Source organism: Procambarus clarkii, chromosome 40 (assembly GCF_040958095.1).
Source record: "Procambarus clarkii isolate CNS0578487 chromosome 40, FALCON_Pclarkii_2.0, whole genome shotgun sequence".
Taxonomy (NCBI): domain Eukaryota; kingdom Metazoa; phylum Arthropoda; class Malacostraca; order Decapoda; family Cambaridae; genus Procambarus; species Procambarus clarkii.
Window position 1 is genome coordinate 31,210,350 of NC_091189.1, and position 22,263 is coordinate 31,232,612.

Consider the following 22,263-nt stretch of genomic DNA (forward strand, 5'->3'; position numbering starts at 1 on the left):
TCATCATTCAAGAAATATAACATGACCACACTTGGTGGAAATGACTGGTAGATGGCACTCGTATCTTGTTGTTGTTGTTTAAGATTCAGCTACTGGGAACAAAACGTTCCAAATAGCACGCAGGGCTATACCAGAAATTTTAGCCAAATATCCCAGTTTGCTAACTGTAGGCAGTAACTGAGTGATTGTAACCTATCCACCGCTCCCCACTGGATGGGGGGCGGTGTGCAGGACAGTTAGTTTAGTTCATTTATTATGTCTTTATCAGGTTTATTTCTATCAGGTCACTCCAGATTTAATACAATACAATACAATACAATTTTATTTAGGTAAGGTACATACATACAATAAATTTTTACAAGGATTGGTTGACTTATAGGTAGAGCTAGTACATACAATGCCTAAAGCCACTATTACGCAAAGCATTTCGGGCATTTCTCACCATTTAAGGATGATAAGGAGTCACTTACAATTAATGTATCAAGTTTGGAGACTTGTACACATTTCAGTGCAAGGATCAAGGCAAATAGTTCGGTTTGAAGGGTAGAGGCCCAGTTGTTTATACGGACTCCCCACTCAAAGTATAAGCCATCGCCCATTGTCAGGACAACTGCACTTCCAGCTGCACCCGTGGTGCGGTGTAGGGAACCATCAGTGTATATGATTTGAGAGAGAGAATGCTCTGTGGACAGAGCATCAATATGGTCTAAGGCGTTGAGCTGTGCCTCAAGACGAAGCTTGGATTGATGCTCTGTCCACCCGGCCGTCTCTCTCTCACCTTCACCACCCTGCCGTCTCTCTCTCACCTTCACCACCCTGCCGTCTCTCTCTCACCTTCACCACCCTGCCGTCTCTCTCTCACCTTCACCACCCTGCCGTCTCTCTCTCACCTTCACCACCCTGCCGTCTCTCTCTCACCTTCACCACCCTGCCGTCTCTCTCTCACCTTCACCACCCGGCCGTCTCTATACCCCCACAGTACACAACCTAGTGGCTTTTCAAGAATGTAAAACTTTAAGTATTTTCCAGATATAATCCCTCCCTTTCCACCCAAGAAGCAAATTAGAGATCAGCCCGAGCTTCGTCTTGAGGCAAAGTTCAACGCCTTAGACCATATTGATGCTCTGTCCACAGAGCATTCTCTCTCTCAAATCATATACTGTACACTGATGGTTCCCTACACCGCACCACGGGTGCAGCTGGAAGTGCAGTTGTCCTGACAATGGGCGATGGCCTATACTTTGAGTGGGGAGTCCGTATAAACCTTACCTTACCTTACGTACCTTACTGACAGGCTCCAGTATGTTTCTGTGAATAATACAATTTCTCCCACCCTACCCATCAACATTGGTGTTCCTCAGGGCAGCATACTTGGCCCTCTCCTCTTTCTCATCTACATTAATGACCTTCCAAATGCCTCCCAACACCTCAAACCAATTCTATTTGCTGACGACACAACCTTCATGTACTCCAGTCCTGACCCCCTTGCTCTAAATGCCACAGTAAATACTGAGCTAAATAAAGTCCATCTTTGGCTAACTGCCAACAAACTCACCCTTAACATTGACAAAACTTTCTATATTCTGTTTGGCAATAAATCCTCTAATCAAATAAATCTCAAAATAAACAATACCCAAATTTGTAACAAATTAGATGGCAAATTCCTTGGCATTCTCATTGACCACAAGCTGAATTTCCAGGGACACATTCTAAATATATCAAAAAAAGTTTCAAAAACTGTGGGCATTCTTTCTAAGATCAGATATTATGTACCACGCCCTGCCCTGGTGACTCTCTATTACTCCCTTATCTATCCATATCTCAACTATGGTATTTGTGCTTGGGGCTCTACTACCCAAAATCACTTACGTCCTCTAATTACTCAACACAAAGCTGCCAATAGGACAATATCCAACTCTGGCCCCAGACATCACTCGGTACCCCTACTCAAATCTCCGAATATGTTAGACATTAAGTCACTGCACATTCTCTCATGTGTATTATACATATATAAAACGCTAAACTGTAATGCCAATCCTGACCTCAAAAGCTTCATAGAAGGTTGTAACAGAACCCATGAGCACCACACCAGAAATAAATACAGTTTTGATATTCCTAGAGTACGACTTAATCAAACTAGAAATGCTCTACAAATCAAGGGGCCCAGAATGTGGAATGACCTTCCCAACCATGTTAAAGACTGTACCTCTCTCAACCAGTTTAAGATAAAAACGAAGCTATACCTAATAAATTCCCTGTAACCTACCTTACCCCTCTATTGTCAACCAATGTCTGTTTTTTTTAAAGAGCGCTGTTTGTCGACATAATTGTATTTGTGCTGCTTTTTCAGCTATGTTTTCATTTCTTGTTTTCATTCTACTCTTTATGCTCAATTAGTATTAAGCTTGTCATTTAAGTTTTTCATGCCCGAAACGCTTTGCGTAATAGTGGCTTTAGGCATTGTATGTACTAGCTCTACCTATAAGTCAACTAATCTTTGTAAAAATTTCTTGTATGTATGTACCTTACCTAAATAAACATTTTATTTATTATTTTATTTATTTATTTATTATAAACAACTGGACCTCTACCCTTCAGACCGAACTATTTGCCTTGCTCCTTCCACTGAAATGTGTACAAGTCTCCAAACTTGATACATTAATTGTAAGTGACTCCTTATCATCCTTAAATGCTCTCAACTCTTTAAGGCATAACTGTAACATGCTCGTGTCCGAAGCTAGACACAAATACAACAAAATTATTAAGGATGGTAACAGAGTCCATTTCATGTGGTCTCCATCTCATGTTGGCCTCCGAATGCATGATAGAGCTGATGAGTTAGCCAAAGAATCTGCCTTTAAAGGAGACGTTGAGTGTAACCTTGGATTGTCAATGAGCAATCTGAGAGCAGCAGTACACCGAGAACTTCAACAAGATCTTGTAGATCTGAGGCAAAGTGAAATTGACACCAGTAATTCCATCTATCATCGTACTATCATGCAAGAGGAGCCACACATCTATGGTTCGTCCAATAAAATCAGCAGACTTCTAGATGTTACTACTGCTCGGCTTAGACTTGGTTACAAGTATCTCTGGGAATTCTCATTATCTGCCGATGTAGACCTGACCAAATGTAAACTGTGTCAACAAAATTATTCGCACACCCTCCGTCAGTATGTGATGGAGTGCGAAAAGATACGTCAATTTAGAGACAATTCTATAACCAATGTTCCAACGATGTGTAAATATTTCATTCAATATGATCTGCTACCAGAAATTTTAGCCAAATATCCCCAGTTTGCTAACTGTAGGTAGTAACTAAATGACTGTAACCTATCCACCCCTGCCCACTGGATGGGGGGCGGTGTGCAGGACAAACATATCAATTGTTATCCACCTCTTATTCACTATCTATGACAATCATCACTTTAATGATCAAAGTTGCAGATATTTTACAGCACATGATGTAAACAATGTATTAACACACAATCACAATATCTCTGTAATTAACTTGAATGTAAGATCTCTAAGCAAACACTTCGATGATGTTAGTGCCTTGATTGAAACTATTGACAACAAATTCTCTTTTATTATACTTACTGAAACGTGGTTAAAAGAGGATACTATTCAACTCTTTAACATGCCGAACTACTTAGCAATTCACAACTGTCGACCAATTCAGACATATGGTGGTACTGCTCTTTAATACCACCAAGAACTAACATGCTTAAAAGTAATTAGAACTAGAGACTACTGTGGGGAGTATATCTTCGCCATTTTCAGAGTCAAGGGTGCTGAGTCTGTCCTGAATGTGGGAGCAGTCTATAGAATTCCTAACACTGATGTGTCCAAATTCAACTCTAGCCTTAGAAATCTAATACTAGATAACAGACTGAACAAAAACCACCTAATTATCGCAGGGGACTTTAATATTGACCTCGGCGAGCCTGAAAATCCTACTGCTGCCAGGTTCCTCAACTGTATGAATTCTTGCTTCCTCATACCCTTAATTACTAGACCTACTAGAATCACTGATAGTACTGCCACGACTCTAGATCACATCTGGACCAACATAACCTCTCTCCACTTACTTCAGGGATAATCATTGATAGCACTACAGACCATTACCCCACATTTCTCCTAACTAACATTAACAAACCACCTCTAGAGTCAAGGAAGATAAGCTTTAGGCTGCACAATGAAACTGCCATAGGCAATTTTATAGCTGCTGCAGCTAATGTCAACTGGGAGTCCGAATTAGGTAACATAGGGGATCACAACTAAGCAGTGCAATCATTTCTTCAAAAAACTCTCAGCCTTTATAACACCCACTGTCCTATGCTAACGAAACAAGTCACAACTAAAAAGCTAAACAATCCTTGGCTTACAAAGGGGATACTTAAATTCATTAATAAAAAACATGACCTTGACAAGAAGTATAGGTTAGGAATCGTCTCCAAAGAATTTTCAAAGAATTACTCATCATTGCTATCTAAAATAATTAGAAGAGTCAAAACTAAATTCTACGAAGATAAATTTACCCAAACAAAGGGCAACATTAAGAAAACATGGAGCACAATTTCACAAATATTAGGATCAAAGAAGATTATAAATAACAAACCAACACTCCTGTCCAATAATGATGGTCTGCTTTCAGCCTCTGATTCTGCTATTGAGTTCAATAGGTTCTTCTCTTCCATTGGGTCATCCCTTGCAAATGATATTCCATCTTCCAGTACTGATGTTCAGGACTATCTTACAGGTAACTATCCACAGTCTCTGTACCTAACGCCTGCAAATTCCACTGATGTTAATGAGATAATCCTTTCCCTTAAAACCAAGTCTAGTGCCATTGAGGAGATACCAACTTTAATTTACAAAAAAAACTCCAGATCTTTAGCTCCTGCCATTGCATTGCTCTTCAACAAGTCACTTGAACTCCAAACCTTTCCAGATATTCTAAAAAAAGCGAGAGTAACCCCGTCCACAAATGTGGTAATCTCACTGATGTTAACAACTACAGACCTATATCAATCCTGCCAAACTTGTCAAAAATATTTGAAAAACTAATCTACAAGCAGCTTTACTCTTATCTAGCCAAGCACAATATACTTAGATCGTGAAAATATGGCTTCAAACTCAAAAAAAGCACTAACAATGCACTTATTAGTATGATTAACTTGATACATGCAGCTCTAGATAAAAATGAGCTCCCTGTTCGGTTATTTGTGGACCTGCGTAAAGCTTTTGACACTGTCAACCACCAAAACCTTCTTCTTAAATTACATCATTATGGAGTCAGAGGACACTCCCTACAATACCTCAAACCTTACCTTACTGACAGGCTCCAGTATGTTTCTGTGAATAATTCAATTTCTCCCACCCTACCCATCAACATTGGTGTTCCTCAGGGCAGCATACTTGGCCCTCTTCTCTTTCTCATCTACATTAATGACCTTCCAAATGCCTCCCAACACCTCAAACCAATTCTATTTGCTGACGACACAACCTTCATTTATTCCAGTCCTGATCCCCTTGCTCTTAATGTCGCAGGGAATACTGAGCCCAAAAAAGCACTAACGATGGACTTATTAGTATGATTAACTTGATACATGCAGCTCTTGATAAAAATGAGTTCCCTGTTGGGTTATTTGTGGACCTGCGTAAGGCTTTTGACACTGTCAATTACCAAAACCTTCTTCTTAAATCAGGACTGGACTGGACAGGTCAGGACTGACATTACAGTTCAGTGTTTTATATATATAAAATACACATGAGAGGATGTGCAGTGACTTAATGTCTAACATATTCAGAGATTTGAGTAAGGGTACCGAGTGATGTCTGGGGCCAGAGTGAGATATTGTCCTAATAGCAGCTTTGTGTTGAGTAATTAGAGGAATTAAATGATTTTGGGTAGTAGAACCCCAAGCACAAATACCATAGTTGAGATAAGAATAGATGAGAGATTAATAAAGTGTCACCAGGGCAGGGCGAGGTACATAATATCTGATCTTAGAAAGAATGCCAACATTTTTCGAAACTTTTTTTGATATATTTAGAATGTGTCCCTGGAAATTCAGCTTGTGGTCAATGAGAACGCCAAGGAATTTGCCATCTACTTTGTTACAAATTTGGGTATTGTTAATCCTGAGATTTATTTGATTTGAGGATTTATTGCCAAACAAAATATAGAAAGTTTTATCAATATTGAGGGTGAGTTCGTTGGCAGTTAACCAGTGATGGACTTTATTTAGCTCAGTATTCACTGTGACATTTAGAGCAAGGGGGGTCGGGACTGGAGTAAATGAAGGTCTTATCGTCAGCAAATAGAATTGGTATGAGATGTTGTGTTAGATATGAAGTCATCCTTTCATGTGTATTATATATATATATATATATATATGTATATATATATATATATATATATATATATATATATATATACATATATATATATATATATATATATATATATATATATATATATATATATATATATATATATATAATGCTGAACTGTAATGCCAATCCTGACCTTAAAGGCTTCATTGAAGGTTGTAACAGAACCCATGAGCACCACACCTGAAACAAATACCTTTTTGATATTCCAAGCGTACGACTTAATCAAACTTGAAATGCTTTACAAATCAAGGGACCCAGAATGTGGAATGACCTTCCCAATCATGTTAAAGACTGTACCTCTCCCAACCAGTTTAATATAAAAACTAAGCAGTACCTAATTAACTCCCTGTAACCTACCTTACCCCTATAATGTCAACCCATGTCTGTTATTTTTTAGCAATGCTGTTTTGTCGACCAAATTGTATTTTTGCTGTTTTTCTGCCATGTTCCCCCTTTTTTATTTTTTTTTATTTTTTTTCAACACATTTTATACTTTAATCTCAATTAGTATTAAGTTTTAGTCTTTAGTGTTTTTCCTGCCCGAAACGCTTTGCATAATAATGGCCTTAGGCATTGTATGTATTAGCTCTGTCTATAAATCAATCAATATTTGTATCACACCTTGCATGTATGTACTTTACCTGAATAAGCATTTGAATTTGAATTTGAATATGTTTGATAATATAATAGTAAATATATCATAGTTACTCTTCAGGGACATCCATTTTCTCTTAGTTACTGGAAATTTTGGAGGGTCGGATGGCAACACTAACGGGAGAGTTTCGCTTCTTGTTTGTTATTTTGATCGAACAGCTGTTGCCTGGCATCTCATCCATGTAGCATCTCAGTTACTCTCCAGCTGCCTGATAACGTAGAGCCACATCGGTACAGTTAGAGAGAAGGTCTGAGAAGCTGGTACAATGTCACACTCTGTTGAAAAAAGACCTCTTCACGTCCCGTCATTGGAGGAGTTGGCACCTATTTTACAAAATGCATTGAAAATGAATTTTGCTGAAGTAGATGTGTGTGTCGTTGAATGTCCTGACCTAACAAACGAACCATTTCGTTTGGAAGGAAAAGGGTTGTGTGGGTCGCCGAGGCTGGGGGACGTGGGCGGTGTACCTCACCTGGTACCGTTGGCCCACAAGGACAAGGTGTATGACATCAAGCAATTAGCAGCTGAGGTACATCTTCCGAATGCCTTTGTGTTGGGAGCGGGCGCAGGTCCACATACATTTGTTGGTGTTAACAGCGAGTTGATGGCGAATGTGAAGACTGGCGAGAAGGCTTCAAATGGGTCCCGTATTTCTAAGATTGATTCTTCCGGGAACTACGAACTGGTGAAGTTACCAGAGAGCGAAACTAGATGTGCTCTCATGTTGAACATGTTCGCTAGTGAAGGTCGAGCTGGAAAAGTTCTTCGAATTTGGGCAAAGAAGCGTACCGGCGAGAATAATTTTGTATCGTGCCTGCGCCAAGCACTGGAAAGTCATTATGGTGAGAAGCCCGTTGGGTTGGGAGGAACCTTTCGATTGGTAGAGGGCAGCGCCTGGTGTCACGTCATGCCAGACTTCTCCTCAGCTCCCCTCTCTTGTGACAAGGACATCAATAAGTGGTTACGTTTCTTCGACATGCCGGCTCCAATGGTGTTCTTGTCCACTTTAATCTCCAAAGATCCTGGGCTGGACCTCCGACTGGAGCACTCTCACGGATACGGCAACCAGTGTGGTGGCCACTACCACTACGACACCACTCCAGATGCAGTAGAATATGAGGCATTTTACAACGTGGCAGAGTTTATATACCGTATTGATAAGCCTAAAGTGACCCACGACTTCGGTAGAAACTAGTAGCTGTTTGCTAATCTACAGCAAACTTTAACCTTATTTGATTAAATAAGGAACCGATGAAGGCCATCAGTATGTGCAGCTTAACCTGTAAAATAATTTTATTTCAGTTGTCTTTAAGCAATAATTATTAAGCAAGAATTGTTAATGAACTGTGTGACAATTAAAAGTAATACTGCAAAGTATAAGACACGTACATTGGGGACATTTTACATAGGGGATTAAGGGTAGGTCATTGTTGCATATGCTATGTTGTTATTTATGCTCTGTTACTGGTATGCCAATTACTTATTAAATTCTTTGAAATAGGGTAGTTAGTTTTGTTTTATCCCTTGGTCTCTGTTTTGGTCTGTCATTACAAAGATAATGGCAGACCACCACGAATTAGTTAAGCAAGGGGCACAAGTTTACTGGCAGGTTAAGGAATCCAGCATTGGTCGTACTTACAAATCTTCCTGTTGTCATAACCATAAGAACGATATTGTACGTAGTAATACAGATGCTTGCATTCTTGGAAGCGCCGTGAAACACTTCATAATAACATTGCCACTATACAAGGTCTAAGCCAAAATTATTTTGAACGTCTGTCGTGTATGTTTATTTATATTTTTAATAGTTGAAATTAGCTTATTAAAGAAAACATGACTGAAAAATGGACAGGCTCGATCTAGTCTTTTTTTTTTTTTTTTACAAAAAGATACTTTTCAACAAGATTTGTGCTCGGCCCTCACAACTTTAATAAAAATGCATAGACAATAAAGACAATAAATAGATGTTCACACTGGTAATAGAACCAAAATGCTGCAATTGCCTTGAAATTGAAATTGAAATAAGTTTATTGATGTAAAATACACACAAAGGGATGAGGTAGCTCAAGCTATTCTCACCCCGTTCAGTACATCGTGTTAATACATACATATACACACATCACAAACAATAAACATATTACAAAACATGCAATTGCCTTGGACGCTATAATCTGACGCCAGATACATGCTCTGTTTTATTGTTAGTTATTCTTTTATTGATACAAGTGTTTTATTGTTAAAGGAAAGAAATAATCTCGTGAATTCTTACTACAACCAGTCTGACGTGTCAGAACACGCTGTAACTTGTGGTACAAGTTGTACTCTTAATTAGACCTACGAGTGAAAAGGCTTACACAGGAAGGATTTATTGTTGCAGCCTGGGGCATTTTTGCAGTATCAGCTGCAAATTTGATGATGTGGTTGTTATATTCTCATCTATGTCATTCGATGTATATGACAAAAAGGGTTATGGTCCAAGGTGGAACCTTGCGGTACCTTACTCATCACATTTCTCAAGTTAGATTCATTTCCATATAGGACGGCCCTTTGCTTTCTTTGTTTTAACTATTGTTATATCAATTAGTATTCTATCATTTATTCCATGTCCTTATACTTTACCTGACAGTCTTTCATGTTAAACAAAGGCTTTAGCAAAGTCCATGTACAGTATACTTCATCTACTGGAAGTTCTGCCTGAATAACTGATTACCGTTTCCAGAAATGTGAGCAGGTTTGTAAGGCAGGATATATTTTTAACAAACATGTTGCGTTGATTTTACTAAACTGTTCACGGTGGATGGAGGACTGTGAACAATTAACGTCCACTGTGAACAATCAACGTCCTCCTCAGATGATGGAGTACGCTGATCGAGCCCACTTCTTCAAGAGGTTAGATATAACACAAACAAGGAACAACGGCTTCAAGCTCAGACACCGACAATGTAGCACAGAAAACAGGATGTGTTTTTCCTAATAGGGATGTAAACACATGGAACCGCCTACCCGCCGAAGCCGTAAATGACTTCTGGTATCTTGAAACATTGAACCAAACTGAGAAATTATACTGGGCTGATGAAGGAATTAATATTACCTAAACGCCGCTATCTCTAGTGGCCTCGATGGGAGCAGGAAGCCGGCGGCTTGTCAAAGTTTGCCTATTGTTCCTGAGGATTTTTATCCAAGTGAATTTTGGAATGAAGTAATAAAAAAAAATCCAAATGTTTATTCAGGTAAAAGTACACACATAAAAGATGAATTACAAACGTAATGTTGGATTTATAGATAGAGCTATTGCATTCAATACATAAAGCCACTAATACTCACAGCGTTTCGGGCAAGGTGTGGGGAAAAACACTAAGACTAAAACTAAATACTAATTGAGATTAAAATATAAATTGTGTAGAAAAAAAGAAAAAGGGGGGGGGGGGGGGGGGGGGTGGCGGGGGGAACCATGGCAGAAATCAGCAATTTTACAACTTGGTCAACAAACAGTATTGTTTGAAAATAGCAAGACATAGGTTGACATTTAAGGGGTAAGGTAGGTTAGATGGAGTTTATTCGGTAGAACTTAGTTTTCCTCCTAAACTGGTTGAGAGAGGTACAGCCTTTGACATGAATGGGAAGGTCATTCCTCATTCTGGGTCCCTTGATTTGAAGGGCATTTCTAGTTTGGTTAAGGCGCACTCTTGGAATATCAAATAGGTATTTGTTTCTGGTGAAATGCCCATGGGTTCTGTTACAACCTTCTAGGAAGCGTTTAAGGTCAGGATTGACATTACAGTTCAGAGTTTTAAATATATAGAGTACACATGAGAGGATGTGCAGTGACTTAATATCTAACATATTAACAGATTTAAGTAAGGGTACCGAGTGATGTCTGGGGCCAGAGTTTGATATTGATCTAATAGCAGCCTTGTATTGAGTAATTAGAGGACGTAGATGATTTTAGGTAGTAGAACCCCAAGTACAAATACCATAATTGAGATAAGGATAGATGAGAGAGTAGTAAAGCGTTACCAGGCCAGGGCGAGGTACATAATATCTGATCTTAGAAAGAATGCCAACAGTTTTAGAAACTATTTTTGCAATATTTTGTGACCCTGAAAATTCAGCTTGTTATCGATGAGGACACCAAGGAATTTACCATCTACTTTGTTACTAATTTGAATACTGTTTATTCTTAGATTAATTTGATCTGAGGATTTATTACCAAACAAAATATAGAAAGTTTTATCAATGTTAAGGGTGAGTTTGTTAGCAGTTAGCCAAAGATGGACTTTATTTAGCTCAGTATTCACTGTTGCACTTATAGCAAGAGGGTCAAGACTGGAGAAAATGAAAGTTGTGTCATCAGCAAATAAAACTGGTTGGAGGTGTTGAGAGGCATGTGGAAGGTCATTAATGTAGATGAGAAAGAGGAGAGGGTCAAGTATGCTGCCCTGAGGAACACCAATGTTGATGGGTAGGGTGGGAGAAATTGAATTATTCACAGAAACATACTGGAGACTGTCAGTAAGGTAAGACTTAAGGTATTGGAGGGAGTGACCTCTGACTCCATAATGATGAAATTTAAGAAGGTTTTGGTGGTTAACAGTGTCAAAACCCTTACGTAGGTCAACAAATAACCCACTGGGAACTTATTTTTTACCAAGAGCTGCATGTATCAAGTTAATGCAGATGAGGAGTCACAATAACGTGGCCGAAATATGTTGACCAAATCACACACTAAAAAGCGAAGGGACGACGACGTTTGGTCCAGGACGGACCGAAACGTCATCGTCCCTTCACTTTCTAGTGTGTGGTTTGGTCAACTTATCAAGTTAATCATACTAATATGTGCATCATTAGTGTTTTTTTTGGGTCTGAAGCCATAGTGGCAAGAGCTCAGTATATTGTGCTTGGCTAGATAAGAGTGAAGCTGCTTGTAGATTAGCTTTTCAAATATTTTTGACAAGTTTGGCAGAATTGATACAAGTCTGAAACTGTTGACATCAGTGAGATCACCACATTTATGGACTGGGTTACTTTTGCTTTTTTTGAATATCCGGAAAGGTTTGGAGTTCAAGTGATTTGTTGAAGAGCAATGCAATGGCAGAAGCTAAAAATCTGGAGTTTTTTTTTGTAAATTAGAGTTGGTATCTCAGCAAGGGCACTTGACTGTTTTAAGAGAAAGGATTATCTTATTAACATCAGTGGAATTAGCGGGAGTTAGGTACAGAGACTCTGGATAGTTACCTGTAAGGTAGTCCTTAACATTAGTTAGGGAGGATGGAATATCATCAGCAAGGGATGTCCCAGTGGATGAGAAGAACCTATTGAATTCAATAGCAGCGTCAGAAGTTGAAAGCACACCATCGTCATTGGATAAGAGTATTGTTTTTATTCAAAATCTTTTTTGATCCTAATATTTGGGAAATAGTGCTCCATGTTTTCTTAATGTTGCCCTTAATTTGGGTAAATTTATTTTCGTAGTATTTTATTTTGTCTCTCCTTATTCATTTAGACAGCAATGATGAGTAAATCTTTGAAAATTCTTTGGGAGACTACTCCTAATCTATACCTCTTCTCAAGGTCCGGTTTTTTTATTAATATATTTAAGTATACCCTTTGTAAGCCATGGATTGTTTAATCTTTTAGTAGTGACTTGTTTCGTTAGCATTGAACTGTGGGTGTTAGTAACCCGCCCTCTTAAAAATAACGTCGCTTTTCGCTCGTATGCGCGCAATGACCAAAACTGGCCGTAATTTTAAATGAAATCAGTTCACAAAAGTGAAGTACTGTCACGTTTTCTGTTTGAGTCCTCCGGCTTACTCGGAAAGGTTAGGAGAGGAAACTTTCAATTAACATTTTTCATGACGTTTTGAAACCTAAGGAGAATTTCCTGCCCATCTAACCTACCAGAGGACCCTTAACTTACTGTTTTGGAAAAAAAAAATCCAAATTTTTTTTTTTTTTTCATTTTCAAATTACGTTCAGTTTGGGCCATACGGGCAAACGGCCGTAATTTGTTAGAGGACAGAGGCCCAGAGTTTTCTGAAGAAATGTTTGCACGGCTAGATTGATGTTCACTATGTTACCTAATTCAATATACTCAACTCACTTACTCAATATACTTAGCCCTTGCCAATATGGCTTCAGACCCAAAAAAAGCACTAACGATGCACTTATTAGTATGCTTAACTCGATTCATACAGCTCTTGATAAAAAGGAGTTCCCTGTTGGGTTATTTGTGGACCTGCGTAAAGCTTTTGATACTGTCAACCACCATAACCTTCTTCTTAAATTGCATCATTATGGAGTCAGAGGACACTCCCTACAATACCTCGAGTCCTACCTTACTGACAGGCTCCAATATGTTTCTGTGAATAATACAATTTCTCCCACCCTACCCATCAACATTGGTGTTCCTCAGGGCAGCATACTTGGCCCTCTCCTCTTTCTCATCTACATTAATGACCTTCCAAATGCCTCCCAACACCTCAAACCAATTCTATTTGCTGACGACACAACCTTCATTTACTCCAGTCCTGACCCTCTTGCTCTAAATGCCACAGTAAATACTGAGCTAAATAAAGTCCATCTTTGGCTAACTGCCAACAAACTCACCCTTAACATTGACAAAACCTTCTATATTCTGTTTGGCAATAAATCCTCTAGTCTTATAAATCTCAAAATAAACAATACCCAAATTTGTAACAAATTAGATGGCAAATTCCTTGGCATTCTCATTGACCACAAGCTGAATTTCCAGGGACACATTCTAAATATATCTAAAAAAGTTTCAAAAACGGTGGGCATTCTTTCTAAGATCAGATATTATGTACCACGCCCTGCCCTGGTGACTCTCTATTACTCCCTTATCTATCCTTATCTCAACTATGGTATTTGTGCTTGGGGTTCTACTACCCAAAATCACTTACGTCCTCTAACTACCCAACACAAAGCCGCTATTAGAACAATATCCAACTCTGGCCCCAGACATCACTCGGTACCCCTACTCAAATCTCTTAATATGTTAGATATTAAGTCACTGCACATTCTCTCATGTGTATTATACATATATAAAACGCTAAACTATAATGCCAATCCTGATCTTAAAAGCTTCATAGTAGGTTGTAACAGAACCCATGAGCACCACACCAGAAATAAATACAGTTTTGATATTCCTAGAGTACGTCTTAATCAAACTAGAAATGCTCTGCAAATCAAGGGGCCCAGAATGTGGAATGACCTTCCCAACCATGTTAAAGACTGTACCTCTCTCAACCAGTTTAAGATAAAAACTAAACACTACCTAATAAATTCCCTGTAATCTACCTCACTCCTCTATTGTCAACCCATGTCTGTTATTTTCTTTTTTTTTTTTTTAATCAACACTGTTTGTCAACCTATTGTATTTGTGCTGCTTTTTCAGTCATGTTCCCCCTTTTTTTTTATCTTTATTTGTATTTGTTCTCAACATCTTTTATTCTTTATGCTCAATTAGTATTAAGTTCTAGATATTAATGTTTTCTTGCCCGAAACGCATTGCGTAATAGTGGCTTTAGGCATTGTATGTACTAGCTCTATCTATATATCAATCCATTAATGTAACATCACTTGTATGTATATACCTTACCTGAATAAACATCTGAATCTGAATCTGAATCTGAATTCAGTCTCCCAGTTGATATTAGCAGCAGCAGCAATAAAATTGCTTATAGAAGTTTCATTGTGCAGCCTAAAGCTTATCTTCAATGTAACTAGAGGTGGTTTATTAATGTTGGTTAGGAGAAATATGGGGTAATGGTCTGTGGTCATATCAATGATTATCCGTGAAGTAAGTGGAGAGGTTATGTTGGTCCAGATGTGGTCAAGAGCAGAGGCAGTCGAATCAGTGACTCTAGTAGGTTAAGTGATTAAGGGTACGAGGAAGCAGGAATTCATACAGTTGAGGAAACTAGCAGCATGAAGGTTATCAGGCTCGCAGAGGTCAATATTAAAGTCCCCCGTTAAAGTTAAATGTCCTCCGTTCAGTTAAATAAATCAATATATTAGAGGGTAGGCGGTTCAATGAGTTTATAACTGTAAGGATGAAAAACACATCTCTTGTTTTCTGTCCTACTTGCTTGCAAGTGTTACTGGTTAGGTGATTATACCAAACGGGCCTGGTCCACCTATATGTACTGCAAGAGAGCAGTGGGCAGGAAGCTTGAACTGCATTACCGTTCAAGCAGCTTACCGCCAACGTATAACTGCGAGCGTGACGGGTGCTTGGACTGTGTCTGTGCTGTTTATTTTAGTTTAGTTTATTTGTTATTCACCCCATACCCATCCTGTGGGCGGTATGGAGACAGTCACAACTTAGGAACTGAACTCCATTATCTGCAGTGGAAAATATCACACATGACACTGGGAACGAGCAAGTGTGTACCTTATCAGTGACTGTTGACTTGATTATATATTACGGGTCTCGTATTACAGTTGGCTTCGTTCTTGACTCAGCTTGACTACGTAAAATGTCAAATACCTAGGCCTTGAGGTGGTCCCACTGTACATGGTCCTATTGTAATTAAACTCTGTCGTGGGTATAAAGAACCTTGAACTCTCAAGTTTTTTTTTTTTTTTAGTTTTTTTTTTGCAGGGATATATATTCCTGCGCGGGCCCTAAGTTTTATCTTAGGGTCTTTACTCGTTTCTGTTTTACTTATGCGGAGTATGAGTATTTATGACTCGTATGTTCGCTTCAGTAAGATTATCCCCAATGTGTTTAACAACTTCTTGTAAGTTATCACGCAGGATATGGTGCCAATGTCAGAATTGTCAGACTGATGTACCTTGCATACATGCACATCTTTAGTGAATTATGCTGCACCTCTGCTTGCTTTAGTGTCTGAAAGAAGGCTTGGAAGGCTTGAAAAATTGTAGAACGAAGCCTTGAGGATTATCCTTGGTTGCCCTCGTACTACAAAGATACTTAATATGAGAAATGGCCACTGCTTTACACAGGAAAGCGGAGGAGTTTCTGACGGCAGGAAAAAGACACTTGCACAGCGCGATCCGCGGGCGTTGTACGGGCAGCGCAAGGGGGCCTATATAAAGTTGGGAAGAGAGGTCATGTGTACATTCAGCACCGCTCCTGTGCCAGGTAAGTCCACTACGGGCTAACCATAGCCCGTGCTACTTACCCCGCTCCTGTGCCAGGTAAGTTACGGGCTCACCATAGCACGTGCTACTTACCCCGCTCCTGTGCCAGGTAAGTTACGGGCTCACCATAGCACGTGCTACTTGGAACTTATTCCGAGTAGCTGAATCTATAACAACAACAACAACAGGTCATGTGCTCACTCCTGCTTCCGCCACGCACCGCTTCGTATGTAACACCCGCCCTCCTCCCCTTCCTGGGTGCAGTCCGCTTACCTAAGGCACCAGCCTTATATCTCTCGTCCTTACCGTCTTTTGCTTGCCGGCTTAAGGGGGGGGGGGTGGAGCGCCGGCCCCTAAGTGTTCCGCTGTCCGCAGCTACTTACTCTGACTTGTAGGAGTAATGTTAATATTGCCTCACACTTTACATGCATTCTAGGTAATAGTAAGCCCTATCTTTAGCCCGGAAATTCTTATATCCTTATTCCTTGGCGGCACAGCCTCATGGCCTGGGTTAACTTTGTGTCCTCCATTTTAATTCAGGCATTTCCCAGTCTCTATGTATATTCTGCATGTACTGGTTAATTTCCGTATTAATTCATTATGGATTTAACATTATGTCTTTTCTGGTCTCTTGGCCAGGGTCATTATTAAATGTTATGTGTTTATGCCATTATATTTTACTCGAAATGCCCCGCTTGTCCATGACATATATGTTATACATTTGCCTTACTTTTACTACTAGACAATAAGCTATTCGGTGTTCTGCAGATTTTCATTTAATTAGTTCCCGGCTATAAGCATACTGTGTTAATGTTATTAAGGATGTTCACTTAAGTTGATTTAGTGTACTCAGAGTTATACATGTCTATGTTATGCATTTGTTAAGTACTCAAATTATAGCCGCTTCATTAACATGTTCTGCAGAAATAATTTACTTGTTCTACTACTTAATAAATAGGCCCCCATGCTGTTGGTATCTTTTTTCTCCCTGATCAGAAAATGAACTTAATATTCCGAGCATCACTGATCGTAATTAAATTAACTGTCAAATTGGTTTATAAATTCTTAGACTAGCTCATCCTAACTAACGCCTGCACAGACGCCCTCCAGAATATCTTCATTGAAGGTCAACATTGTTCAAAATGAGTAACTAAACTTATCAGGTAGTTTATACCGCAGGGACATTCACTGACCCACCGGTGTGGTCTTGATGTCGACCAGGTCAACCAACAAGTGGCCTACCGGAGATGTCGACCAGGTCAACCAACAAGTGGCCTACCGGTGATGTCAACCAGGTCAACCAACAAGTGGTCTACCGGAGATGTCGACCATGTCAACCAACAACTAGCCTACCGGTGATGTCAACCAGGTCAACCAACAACTGGCCTACCGGAGATGTCGACCAGGTCAACCAACAACTGGCCTACCGGTGATGTCGACCAGGTCAACCAACAACTGGCCTACCACTGATGTCGACCAGGTCAACCAACAACTGGCCTACCAGTAATGTCGACCAGGTCAACCAACAACTAGCCTACCGGTGATGTCAACCAGGTCAACCAACAACTGGCCTACCGGTGATGTCGACCAGGTCAACCAACAACTGGCCTACCACTGATGTCGACCAGGTCAACCAACAACTGGCCTACCAGTAATGTCGACCAGGTCAACCAACAACTAGCCTACCGGTGATGTCAACCAGGTCAACCAACAACTAGCCTACCGGTGATGTCAACCAGGTCAACCAACAACTGGCCTACCAGTAATGTCGACCAGGTCAACCAACAACTTGCCTACCGGTGATGTCAACCAGGTCAACCAACAACTGGCCTACCAGTAATATCGACCAGGTCAACCAACAACTGACCTACCAGTAATGTCGACCAGGTCAACCAACAACTGACCTACCAGTAATGTCGACCAGGTCAACCAACAACTGACCTACCAGTAATGTCGACCAAGTCAACCAACAACTGGCCTACCAGTAATGTCGACCAGGTCAACCAACAACTGGCCTACCAGTAATGTCGATCAAGTCAACCAACAACTGGCCTACCAGTAATGTCGACCAGGTCAACCAACAACTGACCTACCAGTAATGTCGACCAGGTCAACCAACAACTGACCTACCAGTAATGTCGACCAGGTCAACCAACAACTGGCCTACCAGTAATGTCGACCAGGTCAACCAACAACTGACCTACCAGTAATGTCGACCAAGTCAACCAACAACTGGCCTACCAGTAATGTCGACCAGGTCAACCAACAACTGGCCTATCAGTAATGTCGATCAAGTCAACCAACAACTGGCCTACCAGTAATGTCGACCAGGTCAACCAACAACTGACCTACCAGTAATGTCGACCAGGTCAACCAACAACTGGCCTACCAGTAATGTCGACCAGGTCAACCAACAACTGGCCTACCAGTAATGTCGATCAAGTCAACCAACAACTGGCCTACCAGTAATGTCGACCAGGTCAACCAACAACTGACCTACCAGTAATGTCGACCAGGTCAACCAACAACTGACCTACCAGTAATGTCGACCAGGTCAACCAACAACTGACCTACCAGTAATGTCGACCAAGTCAACCAACAACTGGTCTACCAGTAATGTCGACCAAGTCAACCAACAACTGACCTACCAGTAATGTCGACCAGGTCAACCAACAACTGACCTACCAGTAATGTCGACCAAGTCAACCAACAACTGGCCTACCAGTAATGTCGACCAGGTCAACCAACAACTGACCTACCAGTAATGTTGACCAGGTCAACCAACAACTGACCTACCAGTAATGTCGACCAAGTCAACCAACAACTGGTCTACCAGTAATGTCGACCAGGTCAACCAACAACTGACCTACCAGTAATGTCGACCAAGTCAACCAACAACTGGTCTACCAGTAATGTCGACCAGGTCAACCAACAACTGACCTACCAGTAATGTCGACCAGGTCAACCAACAACTGACCTACCAGTAATGTCGACCAAGTCAACCAACAACTGGCCTACCAGTAATGTCGACCAGGTCAACCAACAACTGACCTACCAGTAATGTTGACCAGGTCAACCAACAACTGACCTACCAGTAATGTCGACCAAGTCAACCAACAACTGGTCTACCAGTAATGTCGACCAGGTCAACCAACAACTGACCTACCAGTAATGTCGACCAGGTCAACCAACAACTGACCTACCAGTAATGTCGACCAGGTCAACCAACAACTGACCTACCAGTAATGTCGACCAAGTCAACCAACAACTGGTCTACCAGTAATGTCGACCAAGTCAACCAACAACTGACCTACCAGTAATGTCGACCAGGTCAACCAACAACTGACCTACCAGTAATGTCGACCAAGTCAACCAACAACTGGTCTACCAGTAATGTCGACCAGGTCAACCAACAACTGACCTACCAGTAATGTTGACCAGGTCAACCAACAACTGACCTACCAGTAATGTCGACCAAGTCAACCAACAACTGGTCTACCAGTAATGTCGACCAGGTCAACCAACAACTGACCTACCAGTAATGTCGACCAAGTCAACCAACAACTGACCTACCAGTAATGTCGACCAAGTCAACCAACAACTGGCCTACCAGTAATGTCGACCAGGTCAACCAACAACTGACCTACCAGTAATGTTGACCAGGTCAACCAACAACTGACCTACCAGTAATGTCGACCAAGTCAACCAACAACTGGTCTACCAGTAATGTCGACCAGGTCAACCAACAACTGACCTACCAGTAATGTCGACCAAGTCAACCAACAACTGACCTACCAGTAATGTCGACCAGGTCAACCAACAACTGACCTACCAGTAATGTCGACCAGGTCAACCAACAACTGACCTACCAGTGTGGTCTTGACGTCGACCAAGGTATTTTATAACTTAGGGTGTAAGTGTTTCTTTCTCTTCTCGTGCATATCGACGGCGTTCTTGGCCACCAACCTGGAGGTGCCTCGTGGACACACGCCGCCCCGGTCCCTCTCTGCCACGGTCACTTTACATATCTCCTCAAGATGAAGTGTATGATGATAAGGCGCTTGGTATGGTTTAATATTGATTTATTCTCAATACCACAGATTAGTCGTATCTTGCATTTGTATCATGCATCAATGTATATATTTTATATAAATGCAAATTATTAATATTATTGTCGTCATGTTTAATAGCGATGAATTATATATATATATATATATATATATATATATATATATATATATATATATATATATATATATATATATATATATATATATATATATATATATATATATATGACTTTAAAGTTCAGTTTTGTTATTATCTGGCTGGACATTTCAATGTAAATTATATTTTCGGGCTAGCAAAAGGATGGCCCGAAAATGATGTTAACAAACTGATGTTAATATTGAATATATAGGAAAATGAGGCGACGTGGATTACTGGAACACAGCCAACTGCCAGAGGATAGGGCATGCTGGCGGGGTGGTGAGTTATATAACAAAGATAAGATAACGTATATTCGAGATCGTGCTATCTGATGATCACACTGTTTTGCTTTCGAATTGGTAGCAAATCTTCGAAACAACAACGTTAGTTTACTGAATTACTTTAGTTTAACAAGTTAGTTTACTGAATTACTTTAGTTTAACAAGTTAGTTAACTGAATCCCTTTAGTTTAACAATATCACCTAACATTTGTGTGATAAGGGTGAGGTGGTTGTGCGCGCACACCCTTGTAAATGGTGGGTCATGCATACACCACACTTTGCCCCGAGAGTGTAAATACTAAGATTCATATAATATATTTCGTAATATGTACTGTGTGATGACTATTGAATTAAGGTAAATTCATTTGTAATGTATGTCATTATTTGTCTACCGTATGGAAGTGTGAGCCCCTTGTGGGACTTTAAGTAGATGAGGATAGAAATAGCCTAAATTTCTCTATCCTTTTGGGATGAATATAATTATGTCAATAAACTTGCTTGTACATCAGCAGGTAATGCAAACGGAAGTAATGTTTCAACGAGACGTGTTATCCTCAGGTTGTGTACATGTTGTTATTTTAGATTCAGCTATTCGGAAAAAAAAAGAATTAATTAGTGATCACCATGCCATACTTAGCATATACACAATCAAAGATGTTAAATCACAACATTACGAAAGGACAACAGTTAACATCCCTGACAATTTACACATGCACTTCAAGCGCAAAACATACGATTGGTATCAGTCACATGCATTTACCAACGTTAATGCCCTATATGAGAACCTTGTTAATGAGGTAACAGTACTATGTGAAATGGGTCAAACCTAATGGACCAAGAACTAAGAGTAGAGGACAGCAGTGGTTCTGTGACTCGCGCCTGAGGTTCATGCATGATCATGTACTACATGTTTCTCAGCATTATAGAGCTCACAAAGCAACTGAGTCGCTGACCAGACCACACACTAGAAGGTGAAGGGACGACGACGTTCCGTCCTGGACCATTTTCAAGTCGATATGATAATCGACTTGAGAATGGTCCAGGACGGACCGAGACAGCAGTATGGGTTCGAGTCACTTCTGGGGTGAGTTTTCAGATATATATATATATATATATATATATATATATATATATATATATATATATATATATATATATATATATATATATATATATATATATATATATATATATATATATATATATTAGTATATTTTGGTAGCAGTCTTTCCTGTAGACATATATTATTAAATATGACCGAAAAAGTAAGATTAATAATTCTAACACGAATTTTCTCAATCTTTCGTACATTACGCTTCACTGTTGGAGGTAAATCAAAAATCACTTCTCCAAAATTCATTTTTATTTCTAGTTTTTAGTTCTAGACTAGAAATAAAAATGAATTTTGGAGAAGTGATTTTTGATTTACCTCCAACAGTGAAGCGTAATGTACGAAAGATTGAGAAAATTCGTGTTAGAATTATTAATCTTACTTTTTCGGTCATATTTAATAATATATATATATATATATATATATATATATATATATATATATATATATATATATATATATATATATATATATATATA

General features: G+C 39.7%; 2 protein-coding genes across 2 annotated transcripts in view; one reads left to right on the top strand and one right to left on the bottom strand.

The window, feature by feature from the left end:
• bor (ATPase family AAA domain containing bor) overlaps nucleotides 1-7,142 on the bottom strand; it is a 58,969-nt gene extending 51,827 nt beyond the window's left edge. The window contains exon 1 of the mRNA XM_045742070.2: nucleotides 7,111-7,142. Within this exon, the coding sequence (XP_045598026.2) occupies nucleotides 7,111-7,127 (17 nt within the window). The 5' untranslated portion in view covers nucleotides 7,128-7,142. The remainder of the gene's footprint in view (nucleotides 1-7,110) is intronic.
• Nucleotides 7,143-7,213: 71 nt separating this feature from the next.
• Nucleotides 7,214-8,474, top strand: LOC123757989 (ester hydrolase C11orf54 homolog). The gene has a single exon (XM_045742073.2). It carries the CDS (start codon nucleotides 7,323-7,325, stop codon nucleotides 8,250-8,252), a length of 930 nt encoding a protein of 309 aa, XP_045598029.1. The 5' UTR covers nucleotides 7,214-7,322; the 3' UTR covers nucleotides 8,253-8,474.
• Nucleotides 8,475-22,263: the final 13,789 nt, after the last annotated feature.

Bases quoted from the DNA above. Each gene is read 5' to 3' on its own strand.
- LOC123757989 (XM_045742073.2), top strand. From the start codon at position 7,323: ATGTCACACTCTGTTGAAAAAAGACCTCTTCACGTCCCGTCATTGGAG.